The sequence below is a fragment of the Zootoca vivipara genome, chromosome 15, assembly GCF_965207765.1.
Source record: "Zootoca vivipara chromosome 15, rZooViv2.hap1.1, whole genome shotgun sequence".
NCBI classification, from domain to species: Eukaryota; Metazoa; Chordata; class Lepidosauria; order Squamata; family Lacertidae; genus Zootoca; species Zootoca vivipara.
This window is the reverse complement of record NC_142598.1, coordinates 38,776,444-38,802,006: the sequence shown is the minus strand read 5'-3', so window position 1 is coordinate 38,802,006 and position 25,563 is coordinate 38,776,444. Positions and strand designations below refer to the sequence as shown.

Below are 25,563 nucleotides of genomic sequence, written 5' to 3'. Positions count from 1 at the left end.
ATTTATTATATTTCTTACCATACCGGTCCTTTATCATAAGGTCCCATGGATGGTTACTACAACAACAACAAGAAGAAGATGAAGGTTGAAAACAATTTAAAACACTTATAAGCGCTCTCTCGCTCTCTCTCTGTCTCTGTGTCCCCATTTGTCAGTTTCCTTTGAACAAAATGCAAGTCAAAGTATATTTCCTAATTCTAAATAGCTCTGTGTGCGTGTAATGCCACACAACAGCAGTTATATCCCTTTTGCTACTCTGTATATTCGGGTGATTGCGTAAAACAGCTCTAAAAGTTCCTTTTCTGAGCGGGATCCAAGATCCTTAACAAATCTTCACCTTTCCCCAAGTCACACCTCAGGCTTGTGGTTATACACTCTCTTGACTTTAAAGAAAAATAAAATGAAAAATAAGCTCAAGCGCAAAAAGAATAAGCCTAAAAAGGTGCTTAAGGAATTTCCCCCAGCACCAAGGCCTTTAAGTATTTTCCATTACTAATTAAGGCAGGCTTCCTCAGACTCGGCCCTCCAGATGTTTATGGCCTACAACTCCCATGATCCCTAGCTAGCAGGACCAGTGGTCAGGGATGATGGGAATTGTAGCCTGAAAACATCTGGAGGACCGAGTTTGAAGAAGCCTGGATTAAGGCCCGGTGCATGTGTCATGCTTTTGGACAAGCAATTGGGAACATGCTAGAGGCTCAGTCTATCTCCGCCCTCCTACATGAATCCATTCTCCCTTCTATGGAGTGCCTTAATCTCTCTGTCTTCATCAGTGGATATGTGTGATAATTCTAAATGGATTTCTTATGTAAACTGATTTTAAACTGCTATTTGAAGTGGATTTTCAAACCCTAATCTGATAAGCGTTAATTATTGTCACTAGTGCAGATGTAATGCTGTTCCAGGAGTGGCCAACATGGTGCCCTTCAGATGTACCAGATTACATCTCCCATCGTCCTTGACAATTAGCCAGGCTGGCCCTGGGACTGATGGAAATTGTAGTCTGTAATATCTGGAGGGCACAGCATTAGCTAGCGAATTGTGATGAAAGAGAGTGGAAATTTGGCTGGGGTGGAAGTTCAGGAACCCGCAGCAAACAGACACAAACACAAACACACACACCTCACCATACTTGGAAGGTTGGGAATGTTATATCTGAAAGGCTTTTTTTTTTCATTCAGTAGTCAAGTTTACAAAAGTGTGCTGTTCTTGCATTGAAATACATCTATATATTGTAGCAATGCCACCATTAGTGATTATATAGAAAAGCTGTCGCTCTCTCTGGCTGGCTTGTAAATTTGAATTCAAAAAATAATATTTTTGAGTGTATTTGGCAGAACACCGCCCTTCATACTTCTGCAGTGCGAATGCTCTGCGGAGAGACAGAGGACTTCAACCCCCAAGCTTAACAATCCCTTATCTTTTGCGAACTTTAAATTAATTTTTAAAAACCTATTTATTCAAGGTTGACTAAACTGCTAGAATAGGAAAGATCAGACAAATCAGCAGCAAGAAATGAAGTACGAGGAAACCAGAACTCTTTGACAAAGTGTCCCTCAGGGCAGATGTGCTGAATGAAGCCAGCAGGGAAATGATAAGGGCATTTATGCTGTGGATGGAAGAAAGCAATTTATCAAGAGTACATGAACTCTCCAGTGACCACAAGCAAAGAAGATACCAAACTGCAGGAGGAGGTAGAGGACCCCCAACAACATTATTTGACAAAATTCCATTCTCTCTCTCTGTGTGTGTACATATATATAGTACCATAGAGCAAGCTCACTGCATTTCACATAATGAAGCATTAATGAGTCCTCTTATTAAACAAATTTCAAAGTTGTGAGGGAACACTAGTTGTAATGGGGCCCCTATGTGCTCTGAAATGGCATTTGTCATGGTCTCCTCCCCTGTCTACTCCAGCAATATTTCCTGTAGTGCTAGTTTGTGGCAGGTGGTGGTGAAGTTGGATATCAAAGTTTATGCATGGTAGTCATTCGGTATAGCAAAGTGCAGGGATGCCGCAAGTATTTCGTTTGTGCGAAGCGTTCGATTTTGCTGCCTTAACTGCATGGTAAAAAGCCTTGAGTGCTGGTGGATTCCTGCTCTAGGTATAGAAGGGATGGAGGAGAATTGCGCCTTTACAGTATTTATAGCAAAGTGATCCAGTTCACATCTCCTGGACAAATACACAGAGATCACAGTACCATCCTTCAGGTTTTGCTCCCAAAAGAGGTCTATGTTTTCTAATAAAATGTTGTCCAATTGAATGCATCAAAATTTTGTACAAATATTTCAGATTAATACAGAAACAATACAGAATGGACCTGCCACCCTGGGATCCTTTTGGAGGAAGGGCAAGACATATATTTAACTAATAAGTAAATAATGAATTAGCACATTGAAAAATCGATACAGACCAGAAATGAGTCGATCCCCTCCATTTTTAGTATAGAGATGTTGACATATATTAAAATCCACTGTACTCTATTTAATACAACAAATACTAGTAAGGATAAAATAAAGGAAAATAAAGGAAAAAGGAAAATTGAAAACTTATTAATTTATAAGTGAGATAAATGATCTACTCTAACCCAGGAGGTAAGAACAACTGACATTTTCTAGGCTGTTGTGCAAACTTTTGCGACTAATGCTATAATCTCTGGTTTTCTGTCTTCTAGAAGTAAACTGAACAGTTCAAAACTAGAACTTTTGGGCATTTTTCTAACCCATGGTTTACATAGGTTTATTCATGGACTGCATATAGAAAGTTGTGTTAAGTCTGCTTATTTAGTCCTTATGCTCATATGACAAAAAGTGGGTCTGTCAGAAGGTTAGGCTGCTTTTGGAGTTTATGGAGGAAAAGGAGGAAGGAAGCAAGAGGACATGATTTTAGGAAAGTGTTGTTGCATAGGTGTGCAATTGAATTTGTACCTATGACTGAAAAAATTGTCTTCCAGGCAACATGGTAAGCTTAATTTTTTTAAGCGATTAAAAGTTCATCCATATTATTAAATTCTATTGCCTGTGACAGTTTCTTAGTGAATGCCACTGTTGTTGAAGTATGTTTCATCTGTCCTTCCTCTTTTAATAATTAAGGTATTGAGCCATAAAAGTGGTTTTAAAGGAGGTCACAATAAATTCAGTTTAAAATATACAGGTGAAACTCAGAAAATTAGAATATCGTTGAAAAGTGCATTTATTTCAGTAATGTAACTTATTATTTTTTATTTTAATTTTTACAAATGCTTTCTTTTGGAAATTCCACAGAAATAAAACAAATAGTTACAATAATACAAAAATAAACATCGCTATTACATTTCATTAATTACATTCCATTTATAATTGACCCGCCTAACGACAAATAATTACAATTACAACAAATAAAGGCTTGACATATCTTGCTTTGCACATCATGCATCTATCTCATATATTGGTTTCACCTTTTAAGTTGCATTACTGAAATAAATGCACTTTTCGACAATATTCTAATTTTCCGAGTTTCACCTGTATATGTTGCATACCAGTGTCTAGCAGGGATTTGAAATCCATGATGGTACCAAATCCAAATAATATGTGCTTTATCCACCTCGCCTTCAGGTTTCCCCTCTTTTTTTGTTTAACAATAACTCTCACTGAGGCCTCTGTGTATAAATTCACACTCTATGCTTATGTTTTAGATTGAATTTATTTTTTCTCCTCAACTCCCTGTCTTCTTCCCTCCTAGCTTTGGACAAGCTCAGCACGCAGCATCTGTACCACCCAACGCAAGTGGAGATTGTACAATCCAATGTAGTGTTTGACATCAGCAGCCTAATGCTCTACGGGACTCAGGCCGTTCCGGTGAGACTGAAGATATTGCTGGACCGACTCTTCAGCGTCTTGAAACAGGAAGAAGTGTTGCACATCCTGCATGGTTTGGGCTGGACACTTCGGGACTACGTTCGGGGTTACATCCTTCAGGTAGGAACCAACCCAGTGCATGGGTGAATGATGACTCCTGAACTAAAAATCCCAACCTCTTAACGTTGCCACTTATTTGCAGTGTGGGATGAATTCATTATGCCGTGTGCAACGGAGATGGGAGAGAGGGGGAAGTGTTGCTAATGAAAGTTTTGACCAACCTTAATGCTATGGAGAAATACCCAATAACATTCATATTGTATATCTTTACAGCATAGCAGGAATGCTGGGATGGGGAAAAGCATACAGTTACATCCAGATTACCTGTTTATTCATTTCTGTTTGTTTGTACAAAGTTTATACACTATCCACAGCTTATTGAGCATTGATTCCGATTTGTTTTTTGGTGAGGTCATGCAATGTCAAGACAAACAAATGCCACCCCACTCTTTTTCAGTGCATTTTCTCACCACTTTCCTTAGTACAGAAATTCCCCTTCCTTGCCCACAGACTTGTTGTGCAAGTGTGCCAAATCCACTTTAATTGTGCAACCCGAGTTTGCTGGTGTGTGACTGAATCCCGCCAGTAAAACAGCAACAGTCCTGAAGCAGCCGGTGACTCGCAAATGTTTTATAGACCGGCAAGGATCTCCGTATTCCTATAATAATCAAGGAAGACATGTAGCTCTCATAGATTGAGCTTGAAATAAACTTTATTAAAGAATGAGAGAAATGAGAGTTCAAATGAATTTAGCTCACGTGAATTAGCCCTCTTGGCTATACACACACACCATGTTCATTAGCTATGGTTTAGCATCTGCAAGATTAATACAAATGAATGCCCAAATTGTATTAATTGCATTCCATTAGAATATGTAGGTTTCTTACACCACCCTGGCTCATGGTAAAATTTCAGTGTGGTCAATGGTGCTGGAAAGGTATTCCTAGTAGTATTTGTTCATATGATGGTATGGAAAGCCCTTATACAGGAATCCAGCCAAGGTTTAAAGTCCCACCATTGTTCTCCACAGCCTAAATTGAAAACCACCATATTTCCACCCCTTAAGTTGTTAACTAGGGCTGTCATACATCCAGATTTTCCTGGGATCTTTGCTCTGGATCTTAGACGAGTCAATCGAAAAATCGCTCACCAACCTTCGGGGTGTCCTGGTTTTTACTTTTTGAAATATGGCAACGCTGTGTTAAACTTCTTTACAATTAACACGTATCAGTATCATTATGCCATGGATTCCTTTAAATGTCTGCACAGAAATAAGCCCATTGAGTTCAGTGGGGCTTACTTCCAGGTAAGTGTGTATTTGATAGCAGCCTAAAGCAAGTAGTGAAGAGAGAATAATCTCCAGCAGGCCTTCTGTATTGGAAGGAAGGAAGGAAGGAAGGAAGGAAGGAAGGAAGGAAAGAAAGAAAGAAAGAAAGAAAGAAAGAAAGAAAGAAAGAAAGAAAGAAAGAAAGAAAGAAAGAAAGAAAGAAAGCTTCCTGTGTTTAAACAATCATGTGGAGCTGTCTCAGATGCATTCAGCTGCTGGTTGTTCTTTTAAAGGCAAGTGGGGGGTGGGATGCAACTCTCCAAATGTTGCAAGGACTGCTGCCAGCTGAACAGCAGTGACATCATTCAGCTGGCAGTGTGCACCTGCAGTCACTCTTGCAATGCGATCCAGTGCCTTTTTACTCAGAGGTAAGTCCACATAGTGTGGCTTACTCACTGGTAAAAATGCTTAGCGCTGCAGCCTTGAATACCTTAATGCAAACTTCATTATGACTGGGGTTGTTGGAGGTTTCTGATCTGAACGCATTTCACATTACACAGACCCTTGGGTATTTGTAATACCCATATTCTGCCATCCACTGCTACCTGAGGCATACCAGCCTCCACATCACATATCGACGAAGTCTCTTCTCCTTGCTGCGTGCCTACTTCTACTCGTTGGTAAATGTTGCAGGATGTGTTTGAGTTGCAACCAGATCGGTTGTGAGATTGAACATGCCGCTAAGCGATAGGAAGTTTTGTAAAAAGAAAGCAGTCATGATCAAGTTTGCATTCAGCTAGACCACTCAGGGTGGATGGAAAACAGAGACGATCTGGGATTTTGTGTCCATGTGTTGGCAAGATGTGCCGGCTCCCTGGAGACCCAGAGGATGACCCACAACTCCTGTGCATGTACATAGTAACATGCTTGGAATGCATTTCTCCAAAAGGCAAAATAGGGACATTTTCCCTTTGGAAGGGGCAGGGGTGTCAACTTGAATAAAACATTGTGGGGGTGCAGGGAAGCCCCACCCCGCACAATCAATCTCATGACACAGCGTGCACACAGCATTTGAATGGGAATGCCCATCCACTTTGGGGCGGTCCAGGCCCCCTCAGATATTTTATTGTGAGGGCCAAAGCCCCCACAGCCCCTAGGAGTTGGCTCCTATGGGAACAGGTAAAAAGGGACTTCCTCCCCCATCCTACATCCTTTTGATCAGTGGAAGCACCGCTTTCATTTGTTGTGTACAAACAATCTTCCGTATTTCATGTTGGATTTATACCATGGTAGTTATGACTTGTTTTGAACTCTGGTAAAGTTCCATCTTTCATGTTCCAAGGCAGCATAAGTTATCATTTCCATTGAAATCAGTAGAATATAATCTTATACGTCATGGTGCCAGCGTCGATTGGGGAATGGAGGGCAGTCTGTCTCCCCAATGAACCACAATCCTCAAATCCCCAGATCCCCAGATCCCCAGATTTCATTTGTGTGTGTGTTTTTAAAGAAAGGGTACCGGTAGGTTTCTATAATTTCTAGAACCTGAAATATGAGGCACAATATACAGGTGACCCAGGTGGCGCTGTGGGTTAAACCACTGAGCCTAGGGCTTGCTGATCAGAAGGTCGGCAGTTCGAATCCCTGTGACGGGGTGAGCTCCCGTTGCTTGGTCCCAGCTCCTGCCAACCTAGCAGTTCGAAAGCACGTCAAAATGCAAGTAGATAAATAGGAACCGCTACAGCGGGAAGGTAAACGGCGTTTCTGTGTGCTGCTCTGGTTTGCCAGAAGTGGCTTTGTCATGCTGGCCACATGACCTGGAAGCTGTACGCCGGCTCCCTCAGCCAATAACGCAAGATGAGCGCCGCAACCCCAGAGTTGGACATGACTGGACCTAATGGTCAGGGGTCCCTTTACATTTATACAGGTACTATACATCCTGTGACAAACAAGCCTGTTCCCTATTTAAGTGTTCTGCTTTGCCTACCTACTCTGGAAGAAATTTATGTAGATGCCAACAATAGTGAAGGCTAAATGTTAGATAGATTCTAACAATCTTTTCCTTTCCTGTTTTCACCCTAATATCCTCAAGAGCTTTGGACAAACTGAGACTGCCATATAAAGCATTGCAAATATATTAGAATAAGAGAAGTTGTTCAAATGTTATAAATTTGCTTTTAAGGATTAAATGATTACGGGTGCTTTAAATGTAATTTTTAAAAAATCCTATGTAAAGATTATCACTGATTTTCCCTCTTCTCTGAAAATGTGGATATGTGCTTCACGTACATATGCTTTAGATTGAGGCCTATGCCTTGTGAACACAGATGTACATTTCTCTCTTAAACGATGCCATGTGTGCTTATGCACTTAAGTGTAAATTCCTGGGGTCTGAATAATAAAAGGTGAGTAAAAAGGCTAGTATCTTAAGTAGACTAGTTTTCTATGTAGAGCTTAAAATGCATTTATTTTCAAGAGCGAAAATCACTAAAACAAAAAACAAAAAACCACAGCCATTTTCAAAGACTAGATTCTGTAACTTCTTTGTGGTAAATGGGGGGTGGGGGTGGTCTCATTGTAGTGAGTAAGTGTTGCAGAAAGAGGCCAATGCCTGCTTTTTAATTACCTGTTGGAATGACTGTATATCTGCAAGACTGACCTGCAGCATAACTTGTTGCAGACTATTAGTTCTGTTGCATCATAGACAGCAAAGGCACTTCTCCAGCGCAATAACTTTTGAAGAACGGGCACCATGCTTTCTCACCACCACCACCCAGGATCCTTGCTACTGCTCTTTCTCCCATGTTTGGGATCCTTCTTCCCCTGCCCTCCAGCAGCAAGGGGACAGAAGTATATGGGTTTTTAGATATTTCTTTATTAAATTGCACTACGGTATATTGTTTGAGTTGTGGCCAAAAGTTGGCACAGAAACAAACTATAATATAACATGGCATATGATTATGGCTGTCGCCTAGGTCTTTGCCATTCAGTTGGTACCTAACTATGAACAGGATTGACAGTCAGGTGGTCAGAATCTTGACAATTTACTTTAGGAACATATGAAACTTGCTTAAACCAAGTTAGGCCTTTTCTTTTCTTTCTTTTCCATTTCACTGTTAATGTGTATTCCGCCTTTCTGTATTACTATACACAAGGCAGTTTGCAGCAACAAAATATGCAACAAAGAACACACACCTTATAATAATCCGATCCAATGCAGAAGGCCATAAGAAGACATAACTTTAAAAAGGAATGACCTACAGTGGACCCTCAGGTTACGTACCTCTCTAGTACATATTTTTCCAGGTTTTGCCGCTTGCGCATGCGCAGAAGCACTCTATCACGCTGTGTGTGTGTGTGCAGAAGCGGCGCCTCTGGTTACGGATTTTTCAGGGTGCGCACTGACCCCTGGAATTAAATCTGTATCCAGAGGGTCCACTGTATATCAAATAAAGTAATATTCAGCAATCTATTAGAATATAATAGTGCACAATAGAATTAACTCTCAAAACGTCAGCAAATAATAATTAAACAGAAATCCGCTCTTAACAATTACAATAAATAATTATTAAACTGTTATCAATTAAAAAATAACTGTAGGTCACAATGCATAAACTACCACATCACACACAAAAACCATGTAAAAGGATCAAATTGAGAAACAAAGATACACAACTTTATAAAAAAATTTTTTTTAACATCCCTGAACTCCTCTTCTTCCTTCTGAGCCTCTTCTGCTGTTCTTAAAGTCATGGCCTGGGAGAGGCTAATTGTTCAAGCTGGACTTAGAATCTTAGAATTAGAGAGTTGGAAGGGTGAGACTGGATTGAGTCCTTTTTGCACTTCCACACTGTGGAATCTGACTTTTGCTGAATTATATTGGTCCAGCTAGCTCAGTATTGTTTACATTGAGCCTCAGTGGCTCTCCAGGGTTTCAGCTGGGAATCTTTCTCAGATCTACCTGGAGGAATTCCAGGGATTGAATCTGGGACCTTGTAGAGGCAATCCATGTCCTCCACCACCGGCCTTTGGCCCTATCCAGGTTTCAATGACTTTTTAAAAGTTACAGCTGCACCATGGGATAGGTGCACAGCTAAGCAGCTCTCACATATTTACTGTGGAATCCGAAACACCTACAACCTAACTATAGGTGATGCCAAATGTATTTCCAATCAATCTCATTGGTGGCTTTTGTTTAGTTTGTTGTTTAGTCGTTTAGTCGTGTCCGACTCTTCATGACCCCATGGACCAGAGCACACCAGGCACTCCTGTCTTGCACCGCCTCCCGCAGTTTGGTCAGACTCATGTTGGTAGCTTCGAGAACACTGTCCAACCATCTCGTCCTCTGTCGTCCCCTTCTCCTAGTGCCCTCAATCTTTCCCAACATCAGGGTCTTTTCCAGGGAGTCTTCTCTTCTCATGAGGTGGCCAAAGTATTGGAGCCTCAGCTTCACGATCTGTCCTTCCAGTGAGCGCTCAGGGCTGATTTCCTTCAGAATGGATAAGCTTGATCTTCTTGCAGTCCATGGGACTCTCAAGAGTCTCCTCCAGCACCACAATTCAAAAGCATCAATTCTTCGGCGATCAGCCTTCTTTATGGTCCAGCTCTCACTTCGATACATCACTACTGGGAAAACCATAGCTTTAACTATACGGACCTTTGTACTGTACCCAATTTTCTATAAGGATCTCAGCGCATGGGGAGGGGAGGTTTAACCCTTCCTTTCCCAGCCATGATTTTGATGAAAATCCCTCCCTCTGCTTCAATAAGCAACTGAAGAAAACTTCCCATTGGCACCAGTCGGAGCTCTTTTCTCCCTCCTCAAACTGCAGTGTGGGGGTGATACCCCTGTATTGCAGCTGTGGAAGGTAGGGTTAAACCTCCCCTTCCTGCACACCGTGATCTCTGGAAAATCCCCTGCCTGCCCTCACTATATTAAATAAACAAACCACCGGTATGATTGCCAATGACACATTTAGCATCATGTGTAGTTAGGTCCTTATATATACAGGATTGTTAACGGCTACACTGCGAGCCACATAGCTGAATGCTGTAAAGCCCTATAACACACCATTAGGTTAAAGGTCACTTTGTCTGGCTAAAGTTCAATCACACCATAGCCTTCAAGGCTTCAGTGTGATTATTATGCCTGACAACAGTGTATTGAGTATTTGCTGGGTTATAGGAGAATAATTATCTAGGCAAGTTAGAACAGCTGTTACGAGTCTTACCAAACATATTGACTTGGTTAGCAGTTGGCTGTAGACTGTGTTGCTGGGCAATGAGATATGGTAAGGAACCCGGGCAAGCATGCCTATTACTTGGTTCCTGTAATTTTATGCATATGTACATAACTTGAGTAGCAGAGTATCACCAGTTGAGGTGTGTTGAAGTGCGGGCGAACTCTCACAGAATACAGCAAAGCTTTTATTAGCTCATACTTAAACCCATTTGTCCCCTTAATAAATGTAATATATGTCTGTGTGCAATATTGCAGCAATATAAACTCATCCACAATGAAGGTTAATTAATGCTTTTAATTGTGCATTTGCATTTTCAATCAACCTAACATTTCTGTCAAAGTTAACAACAGTGAAAGCATGAATCAGCTTTTCATAGCAGCAGGGAAAGAAGAGAACGGCACTCTTGGATCTGCCATGGAGCCATCCTGTCTAGAATCTTTTTTTCTTAGCCATATATGCTGCCTGGAATCCCACAAACAACCCATGAAGGCAGTATATCCCTCCTGCTGCCGATCTTGCAGACATTCACATATAATGCTAAGCTAAACCATGGCATTGGCTTAGCATGAATGTGCTGGCTTCCAGCAAGGAGACTGCAGCCACTTTCTCCTGTCGGTCCTCAGTTAAGCCAAGGATCCCGGGATATTGGTTAGCTCTATCGTGTTGAACACTTATCTGTAGCCAAGGTTTGTTCTTGGCTACAGTTTGTGGTTTAGGAGGAGAGAACGTAGCGATCCCAGAAGAGAAGGCTTAACACAGATGGGCTGCACATTGAGCCGCAACTGATACCGACAAAGTGTGGTGTCATCGACAGAGCTGTGTAAACCACTCTGGATACTGGCACAAGCATTCTGTCGTGAGTGCAAAGCTAAGCTATGTGCCCCTCTTTCTGTTTTGATGGTGCAATGCACCTAATAGGCCCCTGTCCAGCTTCCTTTGGGAAGGTGTAAAAGATGAGCCCTAACACAGTGGGGTAGAATTACTGGGGCACAGACCCTGAAAGCCTCTCCAAGCGAAGCCACAACCATGTGTGCTTCCTTCATAAAAACCACATTGTAAAGCTGTTTACGTGCCAGGACTGGAGTGCATGGTCTGTATTTATTTTGCAGCAGCTGTTATTAAAAAAATCACAAACCCACAGAACATAACGAGGAGTATTTTATCATACTACCCTTTGCTATTCTAGTGATCAAGGCCATCAAGACAAACAAAACGTCAGGTTTAATGTAAAAAGGGGTATATAGGTTGATTTCAAACATTTAAATAAGATCAAGCTTAATACAATTTGCTTGACCATTTGTGGCTTTTATCTATTTTTTTTTTAAAAAAACCCACCAAATAAATATTCAATCATAAAACTTATTTGGAAGGCAGCCTGATTCTACACAAAGTTTCAGAGTGGAACCCTGCTGCTTTTCTTCAGGGTGAACTTGTCAAACAGCACCCGTAGGTGTCAGCTGTGAAGACTTATCTGTTCTCTTGGGCATGCTCAGTAAATTCATTTATGAGAGTCACTGGTCTCCAAGATGGGCATGCCTAATGGACTGTCATTTGATGGATTTGGGTCTACAGTGGTACATTGGTTTGCATACGGTTTGGATTACAAACACATCAAACCCAGAAGTGTGTGTCCCGGTTTGTAACTTTTTTTGGATTACAACCCCCCCTTTTTTGGATTATGAACTTTTTTTTTTGCAGGCCCCATTGGTGAAAGCGCCCCTTGGGTTACAACCTGTTTTGGTTTACAAACAGACCTCCGGAACGGATTATGGTTGTAAACCAAGGTACCACTGTACTCTTTCTTATCTCTAAAATCTCACAGGTACAGCAGACATCATCTAGACCAGGGATTGTCAACCTGGTCCCCACTAGTGGGTGTATCAGGGTTCTAGGTGGGCGGTCGGGGGTTCTATGGCACAAGCTGAATCCTCCTTCCATCAAGCACTGGTGGGCGGTAAGGAAATTTTTGCCATCAAGAAAAATGCCTTACTGTGCGGTAGGTATAAAAAGGTTGACTACCCCTGATCTAGACTTTGGGTATATGATGGCCAACAGGGAATTTCATGGGGTTTCTGTAAGCTTGCTTCTTACATTCATCCCATTTGGACACCTATGTACCTGAATTCTTGAAATTTAGGGACTAGTTTTCATTTGTGGTATGCTAATGGCACTGGCTTTAGGTAGTCTTGAAATTTTAGGGCCGCAGTGACTTTTTAAAAACTGTGAAGGTCCCGAAAGAATCAGATTTTATGTTTCTCTAGAATACATTGATTTAGTGCTTTTTCTTGAAGTCTAAGGCATCTCAAGGGGGGCTGTTTCTCTTGCAGCACTGATCTTTCACTGCTAGTGCCTGTCCTATCCAATAACAAGGAATAATAGTGAAGTGAGAATGACTCTTATCAGAAGGGGTAAATGTCATTAACACTTATTGTTGCATTCAAGGGAGTCGGAAGTACAGTGCTGAAGATAGCGAGAAATGGCTTTTAATGCTTAATAAGTTCAAAATGGACAGGTTTTTAAAAATAAAATAAAATATATAGTGATGAGAACATAGATTTCCCCTCCCTTTAACACTTAATAATGTTTTAGAATGTGTTCTAAAACTTTGTGTTTCTGTTTGCTTCACTTATATTTTCACCATTCCCAGAATCTGTAAAATTATTCCCAATAAGTGCTCATTGGGCTTTATAAGACACCAGTAACCAATAACTGCAAAGTTCTAGGGTGAAAGAAAAGAAAAGAAAGCAACAAAGATTGCTTTGAATTGAAAAGTTCTGAATCGGAATTTTGGGCATAGCTTTAACATTCTAAAACTACCCATAGCCATTTTTATGGCAGGGGAAAATTGTGTGAGCAGTAGAATCTTAATGTTGTCTCAGCGGGAAATGTGTTGTCATGTTGTATCCAGCTAAGACCTACTCATAGCAGACTCACTGAAATTAATAAACCTAACTCTGTTAGCTTCCAGTGTGTCTACTCTGAGTAGGACTGGCACTGAATACCACCCTAAGGACAATTCCGCCTGCCCAGCAAGAAATATGTTTTATGCAAGTGGAATATTAAGGCGGCAAAAGTGCAGGCTAATGGTGCAGCAATTATGGCCACATCATACAACCTCTGAGAAACTACTTAGGTATTTTGCCAAGGACTGCCATATGTTTGGGAGAGAGGGGTAGACATGTTTCAGTGGCGTGTATTTATTTGAACATATGCAGATTGGAAATAGATCGTTTTGGCTGAACAAAAAGATCCACGTCCCAGGTAGAATGGACAAATGATTCATTTACAACTGAAAGATGATAATCTTCCATCATGACCAGTGAAAAGCTACCAAGACTTGAGACGGGGCAAACGTGTTGGGGAAGGATGTGGGAATTGATGCTTCCCTTCCCTTGTTTTTGTTACCTCAAGGGCACCTGTAACTCCAGTTATTATGAGGTATAGAAACTAACCACGACAAGCACTCATAAAACAAACCATTACTTTTATTTTAAGCATTTTATATCCTGCTCTGTAGCCCCGGGGCTCTCAGGAGTGGCTAACAATAATTTAAAAACACAATAAAGCAGCAATAAAAATAACAAAGCAAGCAGAACAGCCGCGGTGAGCTAGTGCCAGATAGATTAAAATACAATCCAATACTAAAACAAGCAGGCCGAGCCCCCTCAATATTGGACTTCCCAACCATCTTAAAGGGGCCCACCAGAGCAAAGTGCGTCACTTTGATGATTGGGAAGGCGTGTTGGCAAAGGACTTCCTGATGGTTGGCCTCCTCTGCATTTGTGTGACAGGCATGATGTCACACACTCATGATGCCCGAGCACACGTGATGTCATGGGCATGCCATGGGCCCCCTCAATGTTGGCACAACTCATCACCTCTGTCTAGAAGGCCTCTGGGCAAATCAGAAGCTCTTAAAATACATCAATCTCAGCACCAGGTGAGCCTCCCCGGGGAGAGCATTCCACACCAGCTACCTGGTGAAGGGAGGACTTGTAGGGAAGCTGCTGAGGATTGTCTTAATGTCCAAGGGTGAAGGTAATCCATGAGGTACATTAGTGGATTTTAAAAGTTGAAAATAGGTTGTGGTTAGAGATGAGAGAGCTTAACCACGTGTCCCAGTTTAGACACACTAAGCCAAATGTAGCACTACTTTTGACCGACAGAAATGTTCATAAAACCCCACCACTACCACATTTTGGGGGAGGTGATCTGTTATATCTCTAGAGAAAGTGTTGGTGTTGACCTTTAAAGCCCTAAACGGCCTCAGCCCAGTATACCTGAAGGAGCATTCCCCCCCCCATCATTCTGCCCAGACACTGAGGTCCAGCACTGAGGGCCTTTTGGCGGTTCCCTCATTGCGAGAAGCGAAGTTACAGGGAACCAGGCAGAGGGCCTTCTCAGTAGTGGTGCCCGCCCTGTGGAACGCCCTCCCAGCAGATGTCAGGGAAATAAACAACTATCTGATTTTTAGAAGACATCTGAAAGCAGCCCTGCTTAAGGAAGTTTTTAGTGTTTGATGTTTTATTGTAAAATAAAAAAAATTCCTTCAGTAGCACCTTAAAGACCAACTAAGTTTTTATTTTGGTATGAGCTTTCGTGTGCATGCACACTTCTTCAGATACAGTGAAATGGAAGTTTCCAGGCACTGTATCTGAAGAAGTGTGCATGCACACGAAAGCTCATACCAAAATAAAAACTTAGTTGGTCTTTAAGGTGCTACTGAAGGAATTTTTTTTATTTTACTTCGATCCAGACCAACACGGCTACCTACCTGTAACCATGTTTTATTGTGTTTTTAATATTATGTTGGAAGCTGCTCAGAGTGTCTGGGGAGGCCCGGCCAGGTGGACGGAGTATAAGTAATATTATTATTATTAATAATAATAATAATAATAATAATAATAATAGAGAAACTATAGACAACTAAGGACATTCCTGTGATGGAGCAGTGAAGCTTTCCCATTGAAGCTCATAGTACCAAACCAGAAACCCTACAGAACTGTGAAAAATCTATTCAGTGACGAAGGCACATTTCATTTAAATATTTTTTTATTGGATTTTACACAGAGAAAAATACAAAAAAGAAGATAATACAACAATCTTATTTCTTCAATATTATATGAAAAACAGCAAGATAAAAAAGAAAGAAATAGAAAATACTAAAAAGAAAAAGAGAAAATCAAAAAAATATCATACTTCTCAACTTCAATTCTAAACATTTCAGACTTCCTCATACCCCCTTCTTGAGTTCTCATTATTAATTATTGCAGTTTCCAATTATTGCAGTTTCCAATTCTTACCACCCTTTCTTTCTTCCCAAACGAAGGCACATTTCACCCCACTTCTGAACACCCAAACACTAGTGATGAACAGTAGCAGACACTATGGTGGGATGAAGGCACTTACCTTTCCTCCCAGAGATAAGGAGCCAGGTAGGGTAGTGCAGTGCAAACACACATGCAGGAATGCCACATTAGCTCTGCTGGCGTGTTTGCACTGCACCCTGCGGCCTTGCCACACCTCCTCCGGGTAATCAGGCAGGCTTACCTGGCCAGGAGGTCAGGTAAGCAACTTCGCCCCTCCATGCAATCTGTTGCTGGTGATGAATTCTGCATTTCAAGTGATGAAAGCTGAGCAAGCTGCACTCTGAGAACCAAAGCAAGACCAGCACTCACTGTGCTTCCATGGCACTGTAACCCAGACATCAGCAGTGCAGTAAAAGCAATTAAATCTGTAAAATCATAGAAATGTAGAGTTGGAAGGGACCACACAAGTCTTCTAGTCCAATCCCTTGCAATGCAGGATTTTTTTGCCCAAGGTGGGGATCGAACCTGTGGTATGCTCTACCAACTGAGCTAACCCAGCATCAATTAGACCTAAGCCTTACATTTGTGTCTCATGTGTGGAAGGGAAGGTATGGACAGGGGCCAAGAGTAGACCAGGTCTGCTATGAAGCATAACTTGAGGCAAGAAGCTCTTCCTTCCTGGTTCCCGAAAACTTCCCTGAGAAGCGATGTTATTTGGGTGCTGTCCTGCATAATATTTAATACTTCTGCCTGAAACATTGAGCCAAGTTAGTAACTAGCTTCTAAAATGAGTTACTGCTCTCTTCCAAATGTCTCTGGAAATACGTTACTATAATAACGACTTTGAAAAACAAAAAAGAGAGTATATTTGCACAAAGCTTTTCTCAAGCTGTAGAGATACATGGCTAATGTGAACACAAGACCATCTTGAGAAGCAAATTCAGGCAGAGGAAGCCTTTTAAAATGTTATGTTTCCACCAAACTTTGGCATGGTATAAAAACCAGCCGTCCTTCCTAGTATCCTGGCTTTTATTGCTGCTGGCAATGTATAGTTTTTGTCACTCAAGAATTCATAATGAACCCATTACACAAAAAACAAGGCATTGCATTTTGTTTGTAGAAAACAAGAGATTTCCACTTAGGACAGTTTATTTACTCGGGTTGACAACATAACTCTGGTGTGTGCGGTTTGAGGGTGAGGTGGGGTGGGGGGGTGGAACTGGCCATATTTTGTGTAAAGTCCTTTGAGAATTAATTCTTCCCAGATTACACTCTAAATAAAGTTAACTGTCATAAAATAAACACAGCCGTGGTGCACGCCATATGTTTTATAATTATTTTGTGGCTTCTCTTCTGTTTGTTTGTTTGCGCTTGCTGAATGGAAACATTCTGATGGGTCTGTGATGAAGTTTATACATTAAAGAAGTAAATCACAGTTAAACAATCTGCCGGCTAGACATGTGAATGGGGTTAAGTGAATTTCTGTTTTGTTTTTCTCCCCCACCCCCTTCTGTACACATACAAAAGCCTGCAAATTTTTCAGAAAACTGTCTTTCTTTCCTTCCTTCCTTCCTTCCTTCCTTCCTTCCTTCCTTCCTTCCTTCCTTCCTGGGATTTGTAGCCACTTCTGCTGAATGCCCAATGGTAGGCAAACTTAGCTCATACATATACAAAGTGAGGGCTAGTGTGTGCTTGTGTGTGTGGTGTCTTTTATTTTATTTTTAATTTTTAAATATTTTATTTTCAAATTTTATAATCACAATATTTTATAAATTCAGTACTTTTCCAAAGATACAATATAGAATTCCCTCCCTCCCTTCCCCGGATTCCAATTTTCTCCCCCCTGATTTCTTGCATCTTATTTTATTTCTCCAAACTCTTTGTTTTCCCTCTTCCCTCTTTATCCTAATTTCCAATTATATACTTTCATAAATGTTTAATAATAATAATAATAATAATAATAATAATAATAATATATTTATTTATACCCTGCCCATCTGGCTGGGTTTCCCCAGCCACTCTGGGCGACTTCCAACAAAATGCAATGGTCTGTTAAACATTAAAAGCTTCCCTAAACAGGGACATCAAACCTGCTAATGTTTTAATATATTCACAGTGGTCTTTTAAATAGTCTATAAATTTCTTTCATTCCCGTTCAAACTTTTTCTCATCCTGATCTCTGATCTTCACGGTCATCTTTGCCATTTTGGCATACAGGGCTGGCTCTAGGTAGAGTCCCGGTGGTGTGGGGCGCCAGGGCGCTGGGTCGGTAGGCAGGGTGCTGCGCGGCAAAGCCGTGCGGAAGCCATGCTGCGCCCTGTGAGGGTGGGGGCGCCAGAGCAATCTCTGCCCCTCAGCGCCAGGGCGCGCGACCTGCTCAAGACTGCCCTGTTGGCATAGTCTTAGTTATCCATTTTTCTTTTGTTGATACTTTTTCTTCTTTCCACTTCTGGGCAAGCAAAATTCTCGTGGCTGTTGTCGCATACATAAATAGTCCTTTTAAGTCCCCTGGTATTTCATCCCCTGTTAACCCAAGTAAAAAGGCTTCTGGTTTTTTTGACAAAAGTTATCTTAAACATTTTTTTTAATTCATTGTATATCATTTCCCAGAAGTCTTTTACTTTTTTACAGGGCCACCACATATGGTAAAAAGTACCTTCCTTATCCTTACATTTTGTGTGTAATGTCTTTTAAGTCACTGTTGATAGGTTAGAATGCAGCTGCAAATAAAGTCTCATTCTAACATGGAGGAATGCTTTTATTAACAGAGCTGCCATTTCCCTCTACACAGCATTGTGGATAGGGAAACCCAATTTTAAAACAAGGGGGGTGCATTTAATAAATTCAACAGCTGATCTAGAGGGAGCTTCCATGTGAGAACAGCGAATACCAAAACCGGAGCAGATGTAGAGTTGAAAGGGAAACGGGTTCGGGCATTGTCAGAGTTCTGCAGAGACTGTGACCCATATGAGGGTCACACCACCCATGAGAAAACAAAGGCAAATAAAGTTATGGATGGCATGTTCGTCTCAACTAAATACATGAAAGTTGGGCTCCTGCTTCTATGTATTCTCCCCTGTGAAATGCAGCAGTTTGAATGGGGCAAATCCCTACTCAGCTCTGAAACTTACTGGGTGACCTTGGGCCAGTCACAGCCTCCCTGCCTAACCTTCCACACAGGGTTGTTCTGAGGATAGAACAGGGAGGAAGAGAAGCATGAACTCGTTGGAAGAAAGGTGGGATATAAATGCAATAAATACCATCAATTACAGAACATTCCCGGTCCTAGCTTAGATTGAGGCTTCCAGGCTGGCATTGGGTGGACATAGGTTGCATAGGGTGATGGTCAGAAGAACATCCAAGTCCAGTAAATGAGAGGCAAAGTGTGCCAGATTAGGAGAGGCAAGACTTGGCCTGTTAGGATCCTGTGGCGGGTGCTGGAAGGCACCAATCCAAGGAGACGTATTGCACCCAGCAGCATGGAGTGTAATTGCGGTGGGAGGGCATCACTCTTTGATTATGAGAAGTCTGTTGAAGGCACTTCAGCAATATCCCTCCCACAGCAAAAAGCACATTAGGCTACCCACCCGTACTCCACTTTTGGAACATCCAAGCAAATGCTTAAGCACTGCCCAAGACCTAAAAATGTGCAACTTTGGCTGGCTCATGCCAAAAGCTAAGCTGCCAGGTAAATATCCAGTTTAGATGGGGCCGAAAGAAAGATTGACCCTTATGGAAAAGCAGGCTGCATAAGGCTGGTTTGTTTTTAAATTCCTCGCTCCTGCTTTACTTTAAAAGAAACCTGCAGTTATGTTTAAGGGTTACTCATGGAGATATTATTTATTATAGCGACATTAAGGCACAGAATTCTATGAGAAGAAGAAAAACCACAGGAGTTCAGAATCTCAATCTTAATGCTGAGGAAGACACCAGAGAGAGAACAATATTATATTGTGATTTGTACTTTAGCTTTTCAGCTTAGAGGAAAGAAGGAAGGAGGTGCTATGTGATTTGAATAGGGGCGGCATGTCCTTTGTGGAAAACTTTCAGAATTTGTTCTTATGCTGCGCCAGGATCACATTTGCATTACTGCAGTTTATTGCAGTGCAAAAACACAGTCATTGACGCAGCCAATTTTTGTAAAATTCATACTGCATGTGGGCTAGCTTCATCTCAAATGCACAATAGGTAGAATTTCTTTCCTCAGCTTCTTCTCAGCCTGGTACTCTTCCTTACAGATTTGACAAATCAGCTATCACACTGTTGGCGAAGTCTGTTAAGAGATTATCTTCACCACAGAAGTTTATTATTTCTTTCATTAAGAAGAAAACTTCTCCGAACATGTCACCCACCCCACCCCCCGCTTTCCTTTACTGCGATTTTCTCCTCATTTATTTTTGTCAGCGCTGGATCCATTCAGCATCTGCTCTCCTATGAAAAGCCCCCAGGAAAAAATTAAAAAGCTGTTCAAGCCAATTCATTGTTGTTATTAAGAACCGTAATTCACCTCGTAGTTATCTCGGCTCTTTTCGGTTCTTATCTCGGCTTCCATGATGACATTGCCTTCCCGTTCGAGGCATCGCTCCAGCCCCTGTCTCATCTCTCCCACCTTAATTTGTAGCGATGCGCTGCAAGTTTGGTGACAGGCAGTTGTTCGTGCTTGAATAACCCGCGATTTGAATTCTACAGTTTGTGGCATCCATGTAATGCTTAGCAGTAGGTACAGCTGTTAACTATTCGCTTATAAATAATCTTTCCCCCCTCTCAACCTGTCTCCCAGGTAGTGTACCTGTCACCATTAATAACTCATTGGTAGCTCCCCTGCGATTCGGTCCATCACTTGTCATTCACACTAGAGCAATGCCCTGGCTTGCCACTGAAACTCACACAAGCTCCATCAGCTATTCACTCATCGCGGCAGCTGTATTGTTTCAAGTTTCTGACTTGCGGGAAATTGCATTGATGCATCTCACACAGCTAGGCCCCGGGATCATCCCATCCTTATTCCCATGCATGTGCGAAACTCAAATCTTCGCAAAAGTTCCTCCTTGCCTTTTAAGAAAGGCTGTATTGACCACCGGTGCGAGCAATAAGCTTCATAGAGTTCTTTCTGGCGTTAGCTATATTGATCTCAGTGATGTTGCCCCAGTGGTTTGTACTGCCCATGATATAGCATAATTAAGTTTGCGTAATACTATATGATACACCACATTGATTGTGATGCTCTGCTGATTGCCGGGTGGGAGGAAAAAAGAAAATTTGCCTCACCTTCTAAAGAGCTTTGATCGTGGCATTTAGTACCATCACCTGACCTTAGCGTTTTTTTGGGGGGGTGAAAGCCAGCCATCATTAGGAGTGTATTGCAGGGTTCACGAATTGTGATAAGGGTTCTACAGACAGTGATTTGAAGAGGTAACATAGGTGTGATACGTGAATAGCAGGTGCATTTCTTGCCCAGGTGTTCATTCAAGGCAGTTATCTTTTAAGTTAACCCATGGAGAGAAACTGAAGCACAAAAGCTTTCTGTTTGAATGACTGCCATTGACTAAGTCAATTTGTTGTTTGTCTGAAAACAATCTTTAAAGCACCATATGCATTAAGTGTGTGTGTGTGTGTGTGTGTGTGTGTGTGTACAAAGACCCTATATGTTCATTTAGTAGGTTAGTTTCTCTCCTTTGAGGAAGAAGGAGAACGTTTGTCTAATGCTTTTCTACCATAAATGCCATTCTGGGTCCTGTGCATTTAAGTTCCACTCTGTTCCCATGTAGGAAGTGATCCACCCTGAGGTAGGGATGAATAGGATTGAACCCTTAATAACTTTTTTTAAAATTGCAGTAAAAGCATAGCAATGGTATCAGCCTTGAGTGGTTAATTATGATTGAGGAATGGTAATAACCAGGGCTTTTATTTAGCTGGAACTCAGTTCCGGCACTTCTCATGTGGGCGCCATTACCATTCTAAGAGAACAAGGGAGGCATCCCTTGTGAGTTCAGGCACCTCATTTTCCCAAAAAAATATTGCTGGTGATAATTATAGCCATAATTTATTTGTATCCTACCCATCTGACTGGGTTGTCCCAGCCACTCTGGGCGGCTTCCAACAAAATATAGCAGAACACAGGGAATGAGAATGTGAAGGTGGTTGGAGACCTTGTATGTTACAGAGCACCTTGCAATATGTTTTCTAAACAAAACAGTGATAGCCATGTTATAAACTATATATAGTTGGGGAAAGGTCAAGTTGTCAGCCATATTACTTGACTGAGGAGAAGGGCTACTTGGGAATTGATGGCATGTTCAATTGGAATAAGCAATGTTGTTACAAAAAGATTTTAATTCAGGCTCCAAGCATAAGCACTGCAGAGCAAGAATTCCTCTCGTTTAGGAGCACACTAATGGGAATAATGTTCCTGTCAACCACCTCTTCTTAAAATGGAGTACATCGCTTGAGGCCCATAGGTGAGTTAACACCATCAAGTCTCTTGCAACTCTGCAAATCACAGGGCTCAATTCAGCAACTACTTGTTTCTGACAAGTTACACTGGTGTTTACCAATCAGTAGTTCACTATGTTGGAGATAAGGTTCTTACATGAAGGGTACAGCTAGAGAGAGAGAGAGAGAGAGAGAGAGAGAGAGAGAGAGAGAGAGAGAGAGAGAGAGAGAGAGAGAGAGGATAGCCTGCAGATGTCTACACAGGTGAAACTAAAGGCATGTTAGGGGTTAGGAAGGAAAGATCTATAAGCAAAAGAAGAAGAGGACTTTCCCCTCCTTGAGAACTTCATGTACAGTTTCTGGCATAATGTATCCCCTTTTTTAGGAGGAAAAACATTGGGTTGAACTGGCTCTTGCCATTCCCTGCTTTGGTGGCATATAGTCTTTATGCTGTCTGTACTGTACAGGAGAAGTCATTTTGTTTTGAAAGCACATGTACTGGACATTTCTGGAAATCATTAAGTCAGTCCATGCCATTATCTCTGTGCCTGAACATGGATGACGGTGACATTTTCCTGTTTGTTAAATAAAAGCTTCCTTTTCTAATTAATAATTAAGCGTTGTAAGGCTTTATTATAAATTTATGTGTCCTCTGGAGCAGTTCTCACTTGCCGCCTTTTCTTGGTTATTTCTCTTCAGCTTGTGTGTATGTGTATATTATAATGTCATTTTGATTGCTGTTCACTCGCTTCACTTCGCCTTGTCAGCTTGTGCCCCTTCCTCCCAAATGAGATGACACTCTAATGCAACGGGGGTCCCACCAGCTCAGTAGCATGAGGAGAGCATACAGAAAAATATGTCACATTTGCTTACATTTTTTAAGAAATATAAATCTAATTCTTGGCTTTGGAGGAAATATAACAGAATTCTACCACTACTACTACTACTATTTTATTTATACCCTGTCCACCTGTCTGAGTTGCCCCAACCACTCTGGGTAGCTTCCAACACATGCAGAAATATAAAAAACCATCCAAGATTAGGGCTGCCTTCAGATGTCTTCTAAAAGTTGTGTAGTTCTTTATCTCCTTGACATCTGAAGGGAGGGTGCCACTACCGAGAAGGCCCTCTGCCTGGTTACCTGTAACCTCACTTATCACAATGAGGGAACCACCAGGAGCCCCTCAAAGCTGGACCTCCGTGTCTGGGCTGAGCAAGGGGGGTGGAGATGCTCCTTCAGGTCTACTAGGCCGAGGCCGTTTAGGTCTTTAAAAGTCAGCACCAACACTTTGAATTGTGCTTGGAAATGTACTGGGAGCCAGTGTAGGTCTTTCAAGACCAGTGTTATATGGTCCCAGCAGCCACTACCAGTCACCCTTATTTTGTGTCCTTCAGTCTTTCGGCAATTATATTATTCGCACACCTCATACAGGATCAGGCTGTTTCCCTACTGGTGGTTCACTCTAAACGTATGCAGCTGCTCTTTCTCATGGCGACCTTTCCCAGCCTGTTGCCCTCCAGATGTTTGTGGCTGCAACTCGCACCAGCCCCAGACAGTATAGCTGTGATAGCTGGCGCTGGCAGGAATTGTAGTCCAAAACATCTGGAAGGTTGGGGAGGGTTGGGGAAGCCTGAACTTCAGTGTACCAACATTGCCAACGTTGAAGATTGTTCCGCATACACATGCAGCCACAGTTGAAAACGGTTATTTCTTTTTTAAAACAAACAAACAACAACAACAACACCCTGCATTTACACGCAGGCCCTTCCCACGTTTCTCCCTGTTGTAGCTCAGCAAAAGCACCATCTTGCCAGACATAGCAGGGTTAAGCAGAGAGCTTGTCTGGTTTGGTCTTTTGGCATTTTCCAGCTGCTCTTCAAGAGAATATAAAGTGCTTCGGGAGCATATCCAAACCAGTGGATGTTTAAGAGACTGGGGGGAGGTTAGCTGAAGAGTCACATTCTTGTGTGACTTAGTTACCTTTTGTTGCACTAAAAAGAGAGGGGGGGAATGTTGGTGCTGTTCAGTTTTAAACACACACACACACACTTTCAAAGACTAAATGACCTCCAGGCCTGTTGGCTCCTAAAGCGCAGTTTATCAAGTCTCCTCCGCCTTTTCCCCTGTAAAAATCCAAAGTGAAGTGTGAAAAGCATCAGAAAGCCTCTCTTGTGCCAGTGCAGCCTTTTAGTCACTTGCCAGGACCTTCATCTCTTCATATGTTTCTAGCTAAGGTCTAACATGGAACAAAAAACCCGACAGCAATAGAGACCAGATGCTGGTATTTCTTCTCTGTCACTTGGCTGCTGAGCAGATGGAATTTATATCAATCGGGCATGCTTGGAGGAAGAGGCCGTGGCAGCCAACATGTGGAACTGGGGCTGAGTGACATTTTTGCTAATGTTTTGTCCTTGTAGAACATTATGCTTCCTCTTTGCTTATGAGCTGTGGTTTTCCTGACTCAAACAAGGTTCCAAGCCCAGCTGGAATGGCTGTGTGTCGTTCCTCCCCCCCCCCCGCCGCCCCCTCCCTTCCTCCTCCCTTCCTAAAGGAGCGCTGGGAGCTATGGAGGAGTGAGGGGCCCTGAACAATGGAGCTCTTTATTAAAATACCTGACATCTGCATGCAATGCACCCAAATCATTTTAGCCAAGCATTAGAAATTCACCGGGCATTACCAGTCACTTTGTGTCCATTTCTGTGTGTGCTTCTTTGATTTATATAATGAACAAATGCCTCTGGCCCCAAAGGTTTATTTTTAGTTTTGCTGTTTTATTGGGCAGGAGCTTTTTTCATGAGACACATTGTCATAGATCGTCTCAGCAAAAAAGAGTAGTACAGTAAGAGAAGAAGAAGAAGAAGAAGAAGAAGAAGAAGAAGAAGAAGAAGAAGAAGAAGAAGAAGAAGAAGAAGAAGAAGAATGAAAAAATAAAGGCGAACGTCTTTTTGCTGTCACTTTTCTAAACGCAAAGTGGGGAAAACGTAGAAGTTTAGGTAACCTTGCAAATGGCGGTTTTGTTTCTTGAACCACCTTGCGGGCCGTCATTTAAAAAAACTGACCGAAGTATTTCATCTATGGAGCTGAGTAGCTGGTGGATTTGCAAAAAGCACTACCCCTGCATGTGGAACCATAAACATTGTTGGGTTTGTTTGTTTGTTTTAAAGACAAATAAAGACAACAACAACAATGAAAAAGACTAGACTTGTGATCCCAACAGCAAGTACAAACATAAATCCCAGGGCTTATGCCACAGCTACTAAGAAACCCCCCCCCCCCGGCTCATGTAGCAGTTTTGTTGCTTGTTGTGCTATTGTACATTATGCATTATGTGTTATTACATAACACACACTTAAATGTACAACAACCCTGAGAGATAGTTTCGGCTGAGATGCAATGCCTGGGCCAGGGGCT

General features: G+C 41.8%; 1 protein-coding gene across 8 annotated transcripts in view; it reads left to right on the top strand.

The window, feature by feature from the left end:
• BNC2 (basonuclin zinc finger protein 2) overlaps positions 1-25,563 on the top strand; it is a 398,914-nt gene that overhangs the window by 282,685 nt on the left and 90,666 nt on the right. For all 8 annotated transcript variants that reach the window (XM_035140457.3, XM_035140455.3, XM_060268829.2 and 5 more), the window contains one exon: positions 3,725-3,960. In XM_035140457.3, the coding sequence (XP_034996348.1) occupies positions 3,725-3,960 (236 nt within the window). The remainder of the gene's footprint in view (positions 1-3,724; positions 3,961-25,563) is intronic.